This window comes from Hetaerina americana, unplaced genomic scaffold (genome assembly GCF_022747635.1).
Source record: "Hetaerina americana unplaced genomic scaffold, ioHetAmer1.1.p SCAF_11, whole genome shotgun sequence".
Lineage (NCBI taxonomy): Eukaryota > Metazoa > Arthropoda > Insecta > Odonata > Calopterygidae > Hetaerina > Hetaerina americana.
In genome coordinates this window covers 42514401-42532988 of record NW_027286181.1, presented here as the reverse complement: position 1 = coordinate 42532988, position 18588 = coordinate 42514401, and the positions used below count along the sequence as shown (strand labels likewise).

General features: G+C 36.5%; 2 protein-coding genes across 2 annotated transcripts in view; both read left to right on the top strand.

The window, feature by feature from the left end:
- LOC139701164 (acid sphingomyelinase-like phosphodiesterase 3b) overlaps positions 1-3026 on the top strand; it is a 1047894-nt gene extending 1044868 nt beyond the window's left edge. Inside the window, exons 8-9 of the mRNA XM_071599739.1 lie at positions 2837-2963; positions 3005-3026. Of these exons, the coding sequence (XP_071455840.1) occupies positions 2837-2963; positions 3005-3026 (149 nt within the window). The remainder of the gene's footprint in view (positions 1-2836; positions 2964-3004) is intronic.
- LOC139701049 (acid sphingomyelinase-like phosphodiesterase 3b) overlaps positions 3016-18588 on the top strand; it is a 109163-nt gene continuing 93590 nt past the window's right edge. Inside the window, exon 1 of the mRNA XM_071599624.1 lies at positions 3016-3117. Coding sequence (XP_071455725.1) covers positions 3031-3117 — 87 coding nt within the window. The 5' untranslated portion in view covers positions 3016-3030. The remainder of the gene's footprint in view (positions 3118-18588) is intronic.

The window sequence follows — 18588 nt, the reverse complement described above, 5'->3', positions numbered from 1 at the left end:
TTATCACACGTGATATTTAAATATTTATTCAGCAAATAGAGTTGATATAATGTTGAGTTTTGCAAAGCAATCAAGAAATCGATTAGTACAAAGAACAAACATAGCATAACATAAAGACACTAAAGAATTAATGGGGTTCATGCATAACATCAATTATCATGATAAAATTGAAACACATTATGTGCATTCCATTAGTTAGAAAAATCAAATGATAGACTTTCCGCATTAAATCTTCAATAAATCGGTCTCGACAATGATGTACGGGTCTTAATTGGGATAATTTGCGGAAATCAGAGTCGACCTTTAATGTAATGTATTTAAAATATTATTCATCCCCCAAATTTTTTATTAATGTAAAATTTATATTTTATGAAACCTTTTACGTTTTTTTTAAATAGTAGTATGCACACAATAAAATTACCCTTCAATTTCGAAAATGTCGGTCGAAAAATAAAAGGTTAATTTCCTTGAAAGTTTAATGCAGAAGATAATTTTTAAGTCATTATGTAACAATGGCCGTTGGTGAAAATTCCCGTTAAAAATTAAAACATGGTGAGTGATTTGTTTGAAATTTTAATGGAGTTGGTATTTTAAAGGGAGAGTGCAACAAATACTTTTGATAAACATAAAGTCATTAGTACATGCTATTAGCCACAGACGTTTATTATGAAAAATCGGCACTGTCGAATAAAAAATAATACTCTGATTAAATGAATACGAAAAATGACTTAATTATGCTAAAATTAAGATCCCATTTCCATCAATACTATGATAATACTAAATGAATTGAAAAATTAATATAATTCAAAAATGATTGCATTGATCGGTCCCTAAAAATGTACTCAAGTAAGCTTTGGGCATTAATGAGACATTATTAAAATTATTTTCGCACACATTAGAGATACACTGAATTAAAAGAGTAAGTGAAGGTGTGCTCATGTTTAATGAATAGTAGTGAAGGAGACCTGTTCCTAGAGTATTGAGTTAATCTGATTGGTTGTGGCTTCTTCAAATACGCTAAGGCCTATAGGCTCTGTGAAATCCATAAGTCCTTATTTTTAGTTCCTTAGAACTCCCAAGGAGCAGTAGAGCCATTAATGGCTACCCCATCCCATTGATTTAATTTTACTTTACGTAAGGATAAACTGGTTGGCCTTAGGGGCATCTGAAAAACGTATCTTTTTACCACCGAGTAGCGTTTATTTCATGAAGGAAGTAAAAAAATACATATCAGTTGAGTAAAACCTGGTGATATTTACTGCCTCTGGAATTGAATTATATTTTCAATAACTAGGCAGCCGTCGGCAAACCATATTTTTAAGTCTTTGAATCTCATTTCTTTGTTTAATTTTTGTAAGCGCTTGAAGAAATGACCAACATGAGACCTACATCTACATGATACCCAGCAAAACGCCGCAAGGGCATGTGGCGGGGGTGTTAGGTCACCACCCGTAAAAGGGAACAAAACCACATTCAAAACCAACACATATATATGCAAAGCCATGTCCACAGTGGCGCATACATTAATTCAAATGGCAAAATTCCTTTCATTTTACACGCCTGCAAATACATATACTATCATCTAATAAATAATAGCTCCTTAGGATGTGGTAAGAAATTTATTCAATGACGTGAAAGCTAGAATTTGAAAAGCATGATGGCGAAATTCCACTTCCACATTAACGTGCAACATACAACGGTCTCCTCCCCAAGGAAACATGTAGGCAATGTGACCCAAGGCTGCAGGCAGCGGGAGGGTACCCCCACAAAGAGAGACGAGAGATGGAAGGGGAGTCTTAAAAATAGAAAAGGTAGAGCAAGCAATACTGCAAAGAGCACTACATAATTTAATTGCATTCTAATGCGGTCATGCGGAAATGAAAGGGTGTTGACAACAAAACAGGTGAGGGTGGAACGTGAAATGTTCACTTCCTATAACCCTACAGTTGCCATCCAGTAATATCTGTGGGAAGAAAGAGTCCTTGAGTCTGCTAGTTCTGGCATCTATTTTCCGAATTTTATATGCATGATCCAAGCGATCAATGAATGTTGGTGTGCGCATAATTTGCGAGACCTCAGTGCTGAAACATGTGGATCTGAATTTATTTAATAAGTTCAACCTTTCATTGAATCTTCTTCGCTCTAACGATTCCCACAGAAAATCTAGAAGCATTTCAGTGACGGTTTTCTTTTTATGGAATGAGTTTTTAACGAAACCGGCTGTCCGGCGTTAAACCTTCTCAATTTCCCGAATAAAGCTTTTTTCAATTGGATCCCATACATTGCATGGTTATTCTTAATGAAGCCTTACAAGAGCGTGGTAACAACGTTTCTTTAGTCTTTTCTATCGAAAATGCATATAATAAATCCCAAGTTTTTATATGCTTGCCCGCAGGTTTTTCACTCATGGGTCCTCCAAATTAAGTCTTTGGTGAATGTAACACCTAAGTATTTTACCGTATCAACTACATTTTGGTCAAATACAGCTAATTTGTAAACAAATACCGTTATAATTAAATAATAAGTTTTAAAGAATTTTACCACCGATCATTTATTAAGATTTGAAGACAATCACCATTTTGAACACCATTTAGTAATTCAATCAAGTTACTGAGCTATAAGTACACGATTCTCATCGTCAGATACATCCCGATAAATCACCGTGTCATTCGCGAACAGAAGAGCACAAAAGCGTCAGACCTGAGGAAAAGTTTAAAGTTGTCAAATCCCAGTTAAATCTGTCTCAGTTAAAAAGGTTGTGCAAAAATCCTACCAAAGCATTCCCATCCTCTCTCTAGCGCTCTCTTTACATCTCACTCTCTCAATTTCTCCCTAGGCGGCTACTACACAATTGAGCAAAAGGTGAGGAGGCTCCGTCTCGTGGCCCTCAACACGAATCTGTACTACAAGGCGAACCGCCAGACGGCTGGGGGTGGGAGTTACGGTGGCCATCACGGTGAGAGGCGCGGCTACGGGGGCGGTGGAGGAGGGCGGGACGGAGGAGGCGGAGAGAGGGGCGGCGGTAGCAGCATGATGGACGAGGAGGAGGACGACCCGGCCGGCCAGTGGCGGTGGCTAGAGGGCGTGCTCGAAAAGTCGCTGCGCAACCGGGAGACGGTGAGTGGCAGTGAATTTTTTCCCGATATCCGAAAAAACCGTCCCAATTCCACACCAGTTTTCATCCCATTTCCTAACGAAATAAAAACCCGTATTCCGTCACTCTTACTATTTCTCCAAACTACTGGTAGGAAATCTTTTTAATTGTATACAAACTTCCCGTTGCAACTTTATAATCAAGTTCCACTAAATTTATCTTGAGACGAAAAGTACTTCAAACCCCAGATGAGTCTGAGGTCGGACATTCAGCTGAAACACATCTTATTTCTAGATATAAGTAATAGATATTTTTGTGTAAAAATGTATTTCAGGTTAAAGTAAGGTTTGAAATGAAAATAATAGAGGAAAAATTTAAGTTTCCAAGTCAAATCAGAAATAAATTGTGTAAGAGAAATAAGGGAAAAGTTCTTATGCCATTTTTCGGTAATGTGTGTGAATTCAGACGACAATTCACGCCTGATTCAAACTTTAACGTCAAATGGTGCCAACTCTACTATATTTCTAATTTTATAATAAATACTTGTACGTGTAAACAGGAATAAAAAAGTAAAAAATTAGGTGATAGCACAGTAAAATTCGTTTATGCAGTAATTATTAAGTGATTCAATTTGTTGTACGTTTCATGTAGGCTACATATTTTTCTCGGTATATTTAATTTTTGTTGAAAATTATCTAATAAATAATACAGGATTATATTTTAACAAAGTAACAAAGCAATTTATCTTTCCACTCAATTTTTTATTAAGTACGACTAGTTTGAGTGCATCGGTGTATTCGTCGGGTATTTTTTGGAGGAAAGATACATTGTTTTTCCTTCAGCAATGTATTGATTTCTATATTTTCAGTTATGCCTGAATACGTCGAATTGATTAAATTTTGATGTAACACTAAATCCTTTTATCTTTAATAGAATTTTTCATCTCTCTATCCAGCTATTAAGTATTCCGGGAACCAAAAAAACCCTAAATTTCCTTTATACTAAATTCCTCTTTTATTTCATAGCTTTCCGCCTTTTATCTTTATGATTGAGGTCTACTAAACATTAAATTTATTCTGGCTTCATAAACAACTTCATTACCTTATTTCGTGTGGCTGGTATAGTTGTTCCTTTGCCACCTCCCGACTATTATTCAACCTTCTTGTATAAGGCTCCTTTTTTCGCGCTCTATGAAATGTCTCCATATCTTGCACTGATATTTCCATCACATTTCATTTAGCCTTAATGGTTTCTTTAAATGTTTTCTTTATGGTTTAGTACTTTGTTTATTCTTTTCCCATTTCTGTATTATCTTTCTTGACTTTTTCTTTTTTTCATATTAATAATCATTTAACCTCTAGTTCATAGCTTCTCTCGCTATTTAAATTGCTAAAATTTCCTTTGCCCCTCATTCTGGATCGTATTTGAGATTTTTCTCATTTTTCAAAATAGTTCTCAAACATTTGACCTCGATAAGATATTTACAAAATTTTTCTTGGTTAACCTTTCCTTTTTTCTCGAGCTCAATAAAAATTCCACTCTGCACTCTTCTCCTTCTCCTAAACCTATTGAAGTTTGTATTGTATTTCATAGTGGCTTAATTACGGCCCGATATTGAGTCCGCTCTGTGGAAATCTGTGTGAGTTTTTTTTTTTAATTTGCCATCTTTTACTAGATTTATATGTTGGTATTTTATTTGGAATTATCAGCGGTGAAAATGTTTCCCATAGAAATTTAGGAATCTATATCCTTATGCTGCCATATTAAATATATTCCGACATTTGCTTCTCAACAAAACCACAGATTACCAAACGATTACTAAGGTGTCATTCGATAGTATTTGGATATTGGTAAAACTACTTGGAACGTCCAAGATATGGCGATTTTGATCCGAAAACATTTTGTTACAATTGGAAATTTACGCATAATTTTTCATTTTCTCTCACATTTTAAATCATAATTAAAATATACCAATTATTCATTCACAGTTTCTACGAAAGTCCAGTCATGTTATCTTTAAATATTTAATTACTCCTCTCTGGGAAATGATACAAACGGATATCTTGCAGTTGACTTGGTTCTATTGAAATCTATTATCAAAAGCTTTGGTCCAATAGTATTCAATAACTTCCAGATGTATTAGCATCTTCCAGAAGCTTCAATGCCAATTAAATGAATCAAATATCCAAGGAGGAAGAAAAAATCTAGAAGAGGTCTTTTTTTCTTAAAATATACGGTAAAATACAAAAATGTTGGCTTTAAAGTATAAGTGGCCATCAATTTGTATTAATTAATGGATATTATCTGAAATTACAAAGCATTTTAACCAATTTTTAACTTCAAATTCTTACCGTTAATGAGCTATGCTACGAAGTTATACAATAACAATTAATTAAAAGTAAACCAAATCGTTTACTTAATGCGTGCCACTGTTTGTGAAAGAGAATTACTTAAATTTTAATTTGCGTGTGACACTGGTACATCCTGGTGGTATTAGTATCAGACATTACTTCATAAATAGAGATAATATACCAAATATATATACCACATATTGTAGTATATAAAAAATTAAATAGAAAGAATCAAGTAAAAAGACAAAGGATGAAATATAGATATATAATCAGAGAACAAGTAATCACTTTTACAAATTTCCATCAAGGAAATGAAGAGAACATGTAGACGAGCCATACATAAATTTTAACTTTCCACTTTATATTTTAAAGTTTAAAAATATTTTGTTGTAGGCATTTTGATCAAGCTGCCAAATAGTTTTTTTCTAATTTTAAATCCATTAGTATAGTATGAAATATATGTTGTAAACTTTCCTTCTTCATGGTTTAATGAATTTGATAATTACTTGGGAAAAATCATCAATCAAAAATATTTTTCCTCAACACTACAATCATTTCACAGACTTAATATTGAATTCAGTCTGTTAAGTTATTTTATTTTTCATTTATCTGAGTTGTTTTTCGAGGTAATGTTTTCTATTTCTCTCTTAATTGCATTATCAAGAATATTTAGGCAGTTTCAGGATTTATTTAATTGCCATTTTCCAGACGAGTGTTTTATTAAATTAAATCTAACTATTCTTACTTTACGTTATGTCTTAATTCCAATTTGAAAAACTTTAGCATGTAATTTTTATTATTATCATGATTAAAAGAAATAATTAGTTTGAGATTTGTAAAATAGTTTTGATTTTAATGTCTTTAGTTATTTTCTGGATAGAGGAGAAATTATGCGGATGTAATATTATGTCATCCATTTAAAGCTACATTTAGGTACGCCTATAAATGACATCAATTCTCATCTGACTCATATTGAAAAGCGCTGTATTGTACGAATGAACGTGGTCTCCCATGTTTATTCCGTCCATGCTTCAAATAATCGAAAAGCTCAGTAAGTTGTGCTTATTGTTGCCTCTGGCAGAAGGTCTTCCATTTAAAATATTGCTTAATGCGCGAGTTGGGAAAGTAATTATGCAACCCGCATTGCGAAAAATAGCGCATAGTTGCCTACTGTGAAGGATACTTTATCTTATTTTTAGAATTGTCTTACCCGTAGATCTTGTCATAGTTCTCCCACCTAATTTGAAATAGAACATCAATTTTATCGGTATTTACAATGTACTGGCAATATTTTGAGTTCATAAATGGATACAAATTTACCTTAGGAAGTGTGATCAGAATTAATTTTAACAAGTGGGTTAATAGGGGTTTGATAGACAACCATGGTTGAATACAAAAAGTTCAATGCGCTAAACCACTTTATTCGGTTATACGACTAATTACTAACGAATTAATAATAGTTAGCATCTTATTTTATTAATGATTAGAGGAAACAAATGATATTGGGTTTAAATCCTGACGATATTGTTTAATAGTCTGGGAAATTACGTTGTTACAAGAAAATCAACTGTTGATTTAAGCGTAAGAAAGTACACATAGAAAGCAATGAATACAATGTATAATAATGTATATTTTTATGAATTTTCTATTAAACTTTATATGAGTGTTTGTGTTTTTATTTCGTTTGTTTTCTTTCTTCATTGGTAGACATTTTTTCAGTAGAATAAACGGAAAAATGTTTCTCCTTACGTTTCACAAAATAAACTCATTGCGTTACCGTTTCATTATTATGCATTGAGTTTCATTATGTGGGGTCATAAACTTACAGTTTGGTATTTAAAGGGGTACGTTTCGATGATATATCAGCATTGCAGGGCTTTTTTTACGACTTGGGACACGGGAGACGAACCGTGCGCTAATTACTGAAATTTAGAGTTCCGGGGAAGTACACGTGAACGTCTCCGCGCAAATTGAACCTTGAAGCGGTCTTTACTCCCACGCAAAACAAAGCCGAGTCCCGGATTCTCCTTACGTCTTACCGCGTCCGCACTCCCCACCTTGGGGACAAAGTCTCATTACCGTTTCATAGTCCCCTCTCCGCTTTCCTGATTCCACCCCTAACGCAACTCATGAGACGTCCGGAACCCCGAGTACCAAGAGCTGTGGAGAAGGACTGATGGAAGACCCTTAATGGATCCCAACTACGATCCACCCCTCCCCCTACACACCCGTTGCAGATTCCCGTTACTCATCCGTATTCTCGTCATTTCATCCCTTGCGCCCACGATACTCAGCCCCGGTGGGGAGAGGTATGACGAGGGCACCTCAGGAGAGATGATTTTACTCAGGAGGGTGGGGAACAATATCCCTACCATCGCCTTCGTGTTCGTGTCGGTCGGTCGGCGATCGTCTCCGATACATTCACCCGCGCTCCACTCCTCCGTCCCTCTGCAGAGGAATGCAAACCCTCGGGGGTAGGTTCTGAAGCCCACAACGGTAAGCGTAGACGGAGAGTTGCAGTCGCCCGCGGGAAAGGCATAATCCCGCTGATGATTAGCATGGAAAATGGATAAACAGAATTCCTTCCTTGCTTTCTCCTTCTCTACATTTATCCTCTACTCCTTTTAAATATTATCTCGTATTTCAAATTCTTTTCTTATTCCGTTAGCAGTTTCTACATAGTTATTGATCAATTAGAAATTAGTCAATAGCTGTCTGCTTAAATGCAAAGTCACGTTAAAAATCCATATCAATAAAATAACGATGAATGGCATCTAATGGCAAATATTCTTATTACATATACACCACCAGTTTAAAGATCTAATTAAAAGTGGGTAGCATTGACAAAAATCAATCTAAGAGGAAAATTCGTTTTTATCACTTAAGACCACATAATAATTATTGGGTGGAATCGAGAGGATATCCATTTCAAAATGCATCAGTATATAATTAACGCAATTACCTGAATTGTTATATTAGATGAATATTATACTGATTTATTTTAATTATAATTCATTCTTTCATTGGATTTATTTAGTTGCAAAACTTTTCAATTTTAGTGTTCATTTCCATTTTAAGAAAGAGAAGAATTTCCTGACCTTTACATCTTTAAAATAATTATCTAATCTTTAAATTGAATCAGCCTGCGAAAACTCTTTGTAATTTTAACTTTCGACCAATTATAAGATATTTCAATTAGTTTCAATGATTACGTAAGAGGATCAAAAATGGTTCTCCAAGTCCGCCTGCTATTATATTTAAACTCCCTCCAATACCTTTTCCAATTCGTGGTCAATTATTTGAATCGTTTCATTTCTCTCAGTCCATTTTCCATGCGGTTGGGAATTAGATAAAATAGTTAATTTATTTTGTCTGAAGTAATTTACTGAAAATCTATTAGGAACAATTTTCTCCTAGAATTCCTGATATTAATTAGTTTTATTCCATTGATTTTTTCCTCAACCCTCGATTCTACCCCTGTTATTTACTTAATTTTTTTGTTTCCTCTTATTAACAAATTCGTAATAATCGTAAAAATGCGAAAATATGCATAATTCGAACATTTCTAAATGAATTTAAAGCAAATTTTAATTATCTCTAATTACTCTGTAGTCAATTGACATAGTAGTTAATTTCAATCATCTGAATGAAAGCTTTAAATGTAAGTTACATGTGGAGATGTACAAATGTAGAGATAAATTATGGATTGTCAGTGAGTAAATTACACAAAAACCTAATTTTGGGAATTGTTCATCATTATCAATGTGATCGTTATTTTACAGCACTAATGACGTCAACCATTCCACGGAGAAACAAAGATCACAATTATCCGTAAAGTGAGATATATTTCATAAATAGTAGAAAATAATATTTCATTTTCGAAAAAGATAGATCAGTGGGGTGAGAATTTTTACGGTGGAAGCTCATACAAATGAGATCATATGATAAAAAAGATACAAATGACACAAATACCTATCAGCAAAAATAATTGCGAAATATTTGCCGAAGTCTTACTTGACAGCAAGGATAGAAGAATGAATCCCGCCACTACAAATAGAGCTCCCATCAGTCTATTCCCAAGGTCCGTTTGTCGCTTTTTTTTCGCTCCCTCTCCCCCCCCTCTCTACATTGCCAGATGTCACCTTGATCTCAACCGCCGCCATTTGTACAAAAACGTAAACCCTTCAGGGAGCATAAGGGTGGTGTGGAGGCGTTCAGGGTCCTTTCTACTCTCCAGGACTCTGTTCCCTTGGAGCGAGATGGAAAGGAAAGGGGAAAAAATGTTTGGAATAAGCCCTGGTTGCCGGCTCGCGTTTGATTGTAATTGACTTCCTTGGGTGAAGGAGAGTGGGGAGGTTAGAGGAATAAAAGTCGATCAGGCAGAGTACTTTCGCGTAACAAGGGAAAGCCGGATTAGCTCGATGAAAATGAAGAGAGAGAGGGAAGATTTTTTGGTGTAGCTCTTTTGTTTTCTTCTTTTCGTCTGCTGTTTCGGCACGCGTGTAAAGAGGACGCAGTGGCGGCCTCGGCTCCTCCAATACGAATAAAAGGACAGACAAGAAGAGAATGCGCTCACGTCGACCCTCTATTGTTTCTTTCACTCTCTGCTCCTCTGAGGAAGCGACGGATTTTGTTGTTTTTGCAACCATATTTTGGAATGCGAAGTGAAGCTAACGATGCTGACATTACGTACAACGACGGAAGTTGGAAGATATTGTCACTTCGTCGGCTTTTTTATATCATTATCCTTCCCTCTCATCCAATCCGTCTCTTTTTTTCTCTCTCTTTCTCTCTCTTTCTCTCTCTCTCTCTCTATCTCTCTCTACCTCTTCCTCATTAAACGAAATCTCGCACAAATTCAGTCAAAATCTTCATGACCTAAATTTGCACAGATTGCTAAAGCAATGCATCCACATTCGAAATTAAACTCCGCGGGCGAATACGGCTCGTCTATGTTTCATGCACCGCATTAATCCACGATGCCGTTTCGAATGATCGAGTTAAAATTTTATTCAATTTCTAGCCTGTCAGTAGCGTAGTGTCGTAATTAACGAGATGCAAAAAATCTACGTATACGAGGAATTTAGATATTTTTTTTATTCTTTTGACGCATTTCCGTCGGTCTCTCAGCGATCGGAATATTTTACGTTTGTTTGTACTTTCATTCCACGCGTTGTGTTTAAATTTGAATCTGCTCTGCGGTAAGGTGTTTCATTATTGAATTTTAAATTTTTTATTCGTAATGCTTATTTTTTTGGTAATTTTTACGCCGAATGTTTCGGTGTACTTTAAAGCAATATATTATGCCAAGTTTCATCTCTATGCACAATATAATGCGTGAGTTGTTATTTACAATGTGACTCATGGTAACATTATAACATTACATGGTTGTAACGATTCAGGGGGAAAAATCGGGATACTATCTAAATGTAGGGCTCCGAGGATTGAAAGGGTCATGTGGAAGATCCAATTGTCTTTCACGGAGGACCCTTGTACCGTGTTACTGGGTTTAAACTTCCTTCATTACGTTCATCCCTTAGAGAGACTTTTTCTTTCGTCAGCCAGTACAATTCCTCTTTCCGCCGCGTCACTGTGGTGCTCCCTATGCTTTTCCGGAGAAGTCCTCAGATCCTACCGAGTACTCCTTCAGGCCGCCGTCGGCGACTCCACCCATCCGCCACCGCGTCGCCCCACATCTTCGCACGTGGTTTTCTTTGGAGGTATCAGGTGATAGGGAGAATAGGAGGGGGATTCCTCTTTCCTCCAGTCTGGGAAGGAGACATTCACGATGTTTAACGACGTGGGATAGCTTTTGAACTTACAAGCCCCCTTCTCCATTCAATCTCCCAACTACCGATCTCACTCGGGGACGTCTTCTCTTTGTGAGGGGACCCCGGGTGTCCTCAGTCTCGGCCATCGCATTCGGGGAGGCACCTGACAAAACACCGCCTCCTTATCGTCTCCCCCTTCGCCTATTTTCTCCATTTTTTCTTATTTAAGAGCCGTGTGGTGTGGCTAGGAATCACGGTTCGAGAATGGCTTTGAGGTCTTTAAAATTAACGTCCGCGCTTCTCTCCTCTTCTGTCCGTAAAGGCGCCCAGGGAAGGAAGAGTGTTTTAATGGGGAGCAAAGCCGCTTACGTGGGAGGAGACGTGGGGAGGGGTGGCGGATAAGGATAAATAGATTCCGTCCTAAATGCCTTTCCTACCGTGTCTGGAAGAGCTTCTCTTCAGACTCAAAACCATGACGGGCGATGGATTTTATGTCGAGGACTCCCACCTTCTGGTTATTATCGGTATCTTTAAGTATACAGACGTGCCTAGCTACACACACGAACACAATTTAGCTCAAAAATCAAGTTTCTCCCGGATTTTAAACGTCTGCCATTCCACCTCTGTTCTACTTTTCATCGAGCTGTATAAGTTTTCCCACCCTGTATCGACGGCGTCCCTCCCCAGGAGCCCTTCCACCATCTAAAGAGAATGCATCAATCGAAGATTTCCTTGTTAATCGTGCATAATGAGCGTTTAACAGCCCTGGAGAGGTAAAAGCGCCTCTAGTCTACCATAAGTCAAGAGACGTGAGGTATTGAAAAGCAGGATTATAGAGCCGAGGGAGAAAGGGAGGACGTCGTTAGAAGGGGACGATGGCGCGTCCTCATTCATAGTGCTCGCTAAAGTTCAAGGGGTGAAATAGGTAAGTTGTGAATTTGGTATTTCAGGAGAGTTTCAGTTTTGATCGCAGGATTGTTACGTCAAGTACTATCCATTTACTTTTAACATTGATACAAAGTTCCTTTTTGGAATATGAAAAAAATACGCAAGGCGGTTTCTTTGTTCGATTTGCACAACGATTCAACTGATAACATACCCAGAACAGGCTTATGACACACTAAGGAAGGTTTTACTGTTTTGAATTTTGTACTTCAGTGAAAAATTGTTCACCTGCATAAAAAGTTATTACATCCGTAATTTCATTACGCATTTATGAATCGTAAACGCAGAATATTTTGGAAAAATACGTCTTTTACGAGGTCGTACGTTTTGACTCATGAGTTCATATGCTATCAACAGCAAAGTTAGTATAGTTTTACGTTCTAAGTGTTCCGGTTGATTATTAAACGCTAAATATTGAGGATGAATTTCCAGACAGCCTTGTTATTATGTGTTTTAAAACTGAGCAATCGTAAGTCGGTAAAGTGTTTTAAAATTTTGCTTTGATAATTCTTTTCATAATATGAACGCTGTAGTTATCTTTCAACCAAGTATTAAATGCATTATTTTTCACAAGTATGAAATTAATATGACACGATTTATGCACTGCATTCAGGATATAACTCAACGTATGGACTTTTTATTTCTTATTGGTTTGAGAGGCGAAGAAGTCTAATTCATTATATCACATCACAAGTTAATTTATTACTGTCATATGATATTTCATTACAATTTGAATAAAATAACCTGTTTTAATAAAATTAATATGCAATCCATGATCGCTGAGAGGTCCATGCGATTCCTGATCGCTGAGTTCAGACAAACGGCTTTGAATAAAAAATAAAGAATATCTCGTGGCGGGCTGTCACTCGTCACTTCATTCTATTTCAATACCATCGAAGGGTATTACCTATAAAATAAATTATTTTGTAATTTCACTGACCGGTTTTTCATAGCTTATGATCCGCCTTCTTAATCTAAAGATAAATTAATATTTGAAGGTTATTTCTTTATTCAAAGGATATTAATCAACAGCACGATAACATGCATGTTTAGGTAAAGCACGAACACATCAAAAACTTCAAGTCAGCGTTCACTTACCAGTCTCTCATCTCTGTTATCAATCAATATGCTTTGTCACATGTTTTGAGAATATTTTAATTTTCCCCGGGTATATGGTTGCTTTTCACCTTTGTCCAAATTGATACTTATTACCTGATAGGGCATGATAATATTTTCTAACTCAGGGCTCTCCAACTATTATTTCATCTATTATATCCAGTCAGCAGGTGATGGGACTAGAGAAAATGGCGGTGGACGATGAGAACCTGGACTTGGAAGTAAAATACACATCAGACCATTCCTTGATAACACAAATGTCTGTAAAATTTCTTCATGAAAACTAATTATTACGCAAATTATGTTTCACTCCGCCATTTGCTTTCCTTTTGAAATTTCTCTTTCTATTAGCCATGCTTTGGAGTGCTCCAGTATCCACAGTTATGTGTAGTTCATTAAATTTTCGTAATTGCGTGAGTAGTAGTACACAACGGTCCAGCGTGTGCATACAAGTACCTTGTAGATAAATAATACTTTCTCAAAAAGAAAGACTTCAAGTTGTTGAGAAGATTAAGTATTATTTTTGAAGACACAACTTTGTGTTTGAACCTAAACTACATACGGCATATAAATAAATAAGAGATAAAGCTTTACGATTCTAATTGGTATTAATCTTAAGTAAATTAGACTAATCCTAGGATACGAGTGTTTCCCAATTTTGTCAAAAAATGTTTCTTGCAATTAGACGCGAACTAATGTATGTGTGAGTATTGTTAAAGAAAACTGTGCAGTAGCTAGTTAAGAAGGTCTTTAGTTTTATCAAGATTTTCAGGCAGATTCCAACAAATTCTTTATATTTTCAAATTTTTAAATTGTGAAATCACTGAATCTATCCACTATGAAATGTATGTGATCATTTTCCTATACTTACCTTTTTCCAATAATATTTTGTTATAACAGCTTAGGAAATTCTTAATTGACATCAGCCATTACCTAGGTATTCTTTTCATCATTACGTAATTGGATTCGAAGTAATTGTGATTGGCTTTTCAGGAATTAACTAAAATAAAAAAACATCCGCTGTGCTTTTTTTGGCATGTATTGAATAGTATAAAACCATTACAATGTTCAAGAGCACACGCACAGTTAATTGAGTAGGATAACACGGCAATCAAGTACATCATATCCAGATTGTTAATCGAAGCGAGATTTCAAGATTAAGGAGTAATACAATAATATAATATATAAGACGATAGTGTGCCTATTTATTTAAGCAATATGAAAGAGAATTTGACCTTCAAACCTACAGCAAAACTAATACGTGATAGATGAATTCGAGTGAAATAAAAAGCATTTACCGAGGGATAAAAACTCGAAGGGCACATCGTATATTCATATTTTGATCGAATCAACGTGACGGTTGATTATTAGGGCTCAGTTTTCGCGCAATAAGTTCTTTATTCTCTATTTTTTGTTCATAATAGTATAATGGCAATGATTATCTAGGTATTGAGCATGGCAATTTTTCAAAACGGATGGGAAAATAGACGAATAGAAACGAGGAGCAAGAATTGAGATACCCCGGATTCCCAAGGACGAGTAAATTGATTAATTGCACCGTCATCTCCAGAGAAAGGCCATTACGAGAGGTCAAGGAGCGGAGGGTGGATTGGGAGATGGGAGAAAACGGAGAGACAATTAGCAAAGGAGAGAGGGGTTATTTTGGCAGGGGGGGGGATAAAGATGGGGGAAGTGGGGTCTCGACGGAGCGGAAGGAAAACACGGATCGTAGGGCGTAGGGAAGACGAAGCGTGACAGTTGAAATGTGCGAAGCGATTATTTTTCACCGCAGCGTCTCCCGAAAGGGTTGAGCTAAATGGTGCAGCGGAAAGCAGCAATCTCACTGATGGCCGATCTCAATCTCGCCGATCTCCTAGAAATGATGATATTTGTGTCCACCCACCGGTCATCTACCCCCGAGAGTATGGTGTGAGGTCTTACCAAAATGGAGTAGGTAATTTCAAATTAACTAAGGCAATTGACGTTGATATTTATTTAAAGGGCCTAAATATTTATATGGTGTGAGCGATTTTTGTCTTTTTTAACGGAGCTTTGAATATTCTCTTCAATTAAAATTCTAATCCTTGGAAAATTCAATTAGCGTTTCTTGAATTTGAATTGTTATTAAACAAAAATTCAGACAGTTGTATTTTAATGTTTTTCATTTATATCAGTCTGAAGTTTCAAAAAATGAATTTCGTATAATGTATTATTATGCAGCAATTAAAAGAGGGGATAGAGATTTTTCCCAAAAATAACTTTTTTCAAAAAATAGTGTAGCTGTCGAGGTTTATTAACTCATTCACGATACTCTACTTTTTATCGTATTCAAACTGGAGCCATTTTATTAAAACGCGCGACTGATTTATAAAAATGTTTGCTAAAATATCTATAACATCTACACTCAGTCCTGAAATGGTGACATCATGCCATTAAAATCATAAGAGTAGACCACATTTGGCGAGAGTGCGGCATGGTGAAACATCTGGAATAGTCTAATTAAGATATGCGATATAATTTAAAATATCCACTTTTGACGTGGAGAATGTCGAGAGGGCTTGAACAAGTTCTATCGAAGGGTGATAGTAGTCGAGAGGGCAGGAACGAATAGCGAGGGAAGCAGCGGCGATGGAAGTAAATTGTTGGATGAGGGAAATGGGGCGGGTGATGCCAGAGAAAAAGAGGAAGGGAGTAGACAGGGATCTTAAAGCGGGGGATGTATGTGGATGAGATTCAATAAAGACGAGAACTTTGATAATTTTAAAATATTTTTTTAATTTCAATTCTTTTCCCGAGCTCCGATGTGTAAAACGTTTTGAATATTGTGAGGAAATAAAATAATTTAAAGTGAAAAACATTTTGTGATCACCTGAAAGGGCACCGCTGCATTTCGAGTACGCTTGTTATTATGCCTCTAGAATTCCATTTTAAGTAAACAACTATGAGCAACATTTACGCATGGAACTAATTAGCTATAAATTGAATTTTTTTATGAAATATTTTTTAGTCCGATCAATGGAAAAAAGTGCTGTGGCAACAACTTTTTTTTAAATACATAATCACATTCCTTGCTCTTGACTGTGTGAACAAATGATTTACCTTGCCCATGCACTATTATTGCATTGTAAAATTTTACACACTAAACTGATACTTTAAAATCAACGTATTGTTGAAAATAAAATTTCCAGAGTTATTTGAACATGCACGCAAGTTACATATAGTCGGCGTAGAGAGTAAGAAAAGCATTATTTGACATCTGGAGATTCAACGTACCGCTAAACTGGTTACGATTATTTGAAATAAACGAGAGCGAAAGACAATACGATCCCACACGTCACAACCTCAGACCTATAAAAATATTACGGCAGTGATCCGGGTAGAAATTAAAAAAACTTCTTATTTTTAGCCATTTTTATGCCCACCACGCTTTTGTGAAATATTTCGTTTTGTCTTCGGCCGGGGGACATTTTACTCTCTGAGATGGCGATCGTCTGGAGGTCCCAAGAGAAAGAAAGAGGTCTCGAAGAAAATACCCGGCCCCAGCGGCGAGACCAAAAGAGATAAGAGATAAAAAGTGAGAGAAGGTTTGGGGGAGGAGTAGGGTATGTAGGATGGCGAATTGGAAGTGACTCCCCTAAGAGTCCGACTTCACCAGATAGGTAGGAGAAAAATAAGAGGCAAAGGATTTCGGAGGCGATGAAAACAATTGAAGGTCTCCTTCTTTTCCTCAATATTCTCCTCCACGCTCTCCCCTCCATTTCAAGTCTACCTCCACCTCCTACCCACCACACACCCAAACCCACCCTCACCTAACCTACCGACGGAACTAAAGCGCACGAAATCGTCGCGCAAGGCCAAGAAGGTTTTGGCACGGAGAGGCAAGATCTTCACCGAGGCTTGGAGTAAAAGTTCCCGGCATGTCCGTCGCCCCCGGGGGCGGGTCAGGGGCGTGGGCTAGTTTGGAGTGGGGTCAGGGCATGGAGGAACCCGGCGCCACCGCGGCTGTATCTCCTCCTCCCCTTCCAGATTGGATGAGAATTGAGTGGGCAGCAGCCGCGCGTCTATGTGTGGGTTTATTTTTTTTTGTTATCGTCTCCTCGCTCGCGCGTGTGTGTTTGTGTGTATAAGTGTGTGTTAGAAGAGGGGGAGGGATGAAGCGAAAGGAGGAACGGGTGAGAAAGGAAGAGAGAATTAGATTGCGAGGAGCACAATGGGGGAATCAGAAAAAGAAAAAGAAAGGCAGCAGATGGGATCGGTTGGAACCTTTTACCTTCCAGGGAGACTGGGGCTATCACCGCATCTCGGTATGCACTCCATATTTTTTGCCGAATATGATGACCTCCATGCATTAAGGTTTTAATCACCGATGAGTGTTCTGTGATACATCACGTCCCCATTCTGGCCATTTTTTCCTTTTTTCCTCCGTATTATACGTTATATTACCAGGAAACTTCCCGATGCTAGTTCAATATTAATTATGGATAACTAGCGGTTTAAGCTCCGCATGAATGGATATTTTTCGGAGCACTTTTTGGTTTCAAGAAATCCTTAAGTCGTTTTTCGTATACATTTTAAAAGAAAGCGGTATATTAATTGTTTTAGTCACTTAGTTGTATTAAATGAAACCCAATTGCCCGATTATTTTAACTAAATATATATATATATATATATATATATATATATATATATATATATATATATACATATATATAATTATAATATATTTTAGCTAAATCCATTTGTAAGACTTTAATATGGTTAGTGCGGCGTACTACAGAGAGTCTGTAAAGTCAATATTTAATGCTATCCAGTTATACCAAAAGGTAGCCGTAATTTTAATATATTCGCAAAATTAGTTTGAACTTAAAAGAGTATTTCATGCCAATCAACCGCCTTTTAGCCAATGAGGTTTACTAAGGAGATTTCCCGCAGCAAATTGCAAAGTACCAATTTATCTCAAATCACTAATCATATATCTTAACAACATTCATTCGACTTGCCATATTTTTAAAACAATGTTTAGTGACGAATTTTTTTTAAGTTTACGCTTTAAAACAATGTTTAAATATAGTTTATTTAAATAGTTTGTGCTCAATATTTATTTAGATGCCAATATTTCCTCCTAATTGACATTTTATATTATGATACTCAAAATATCTTAGTTTCAATCTGTTGCGTTAGACTAATTAAATTATTTCAATTCTTAATTTAAATCAGTGCAACTGTTCTATTTGCTGCTTGGTCCATAATACATTGCCTTTTGAAATTAGAAAAACGTTGGAATTGAAAAATATTTTATGCAACGGTTTTC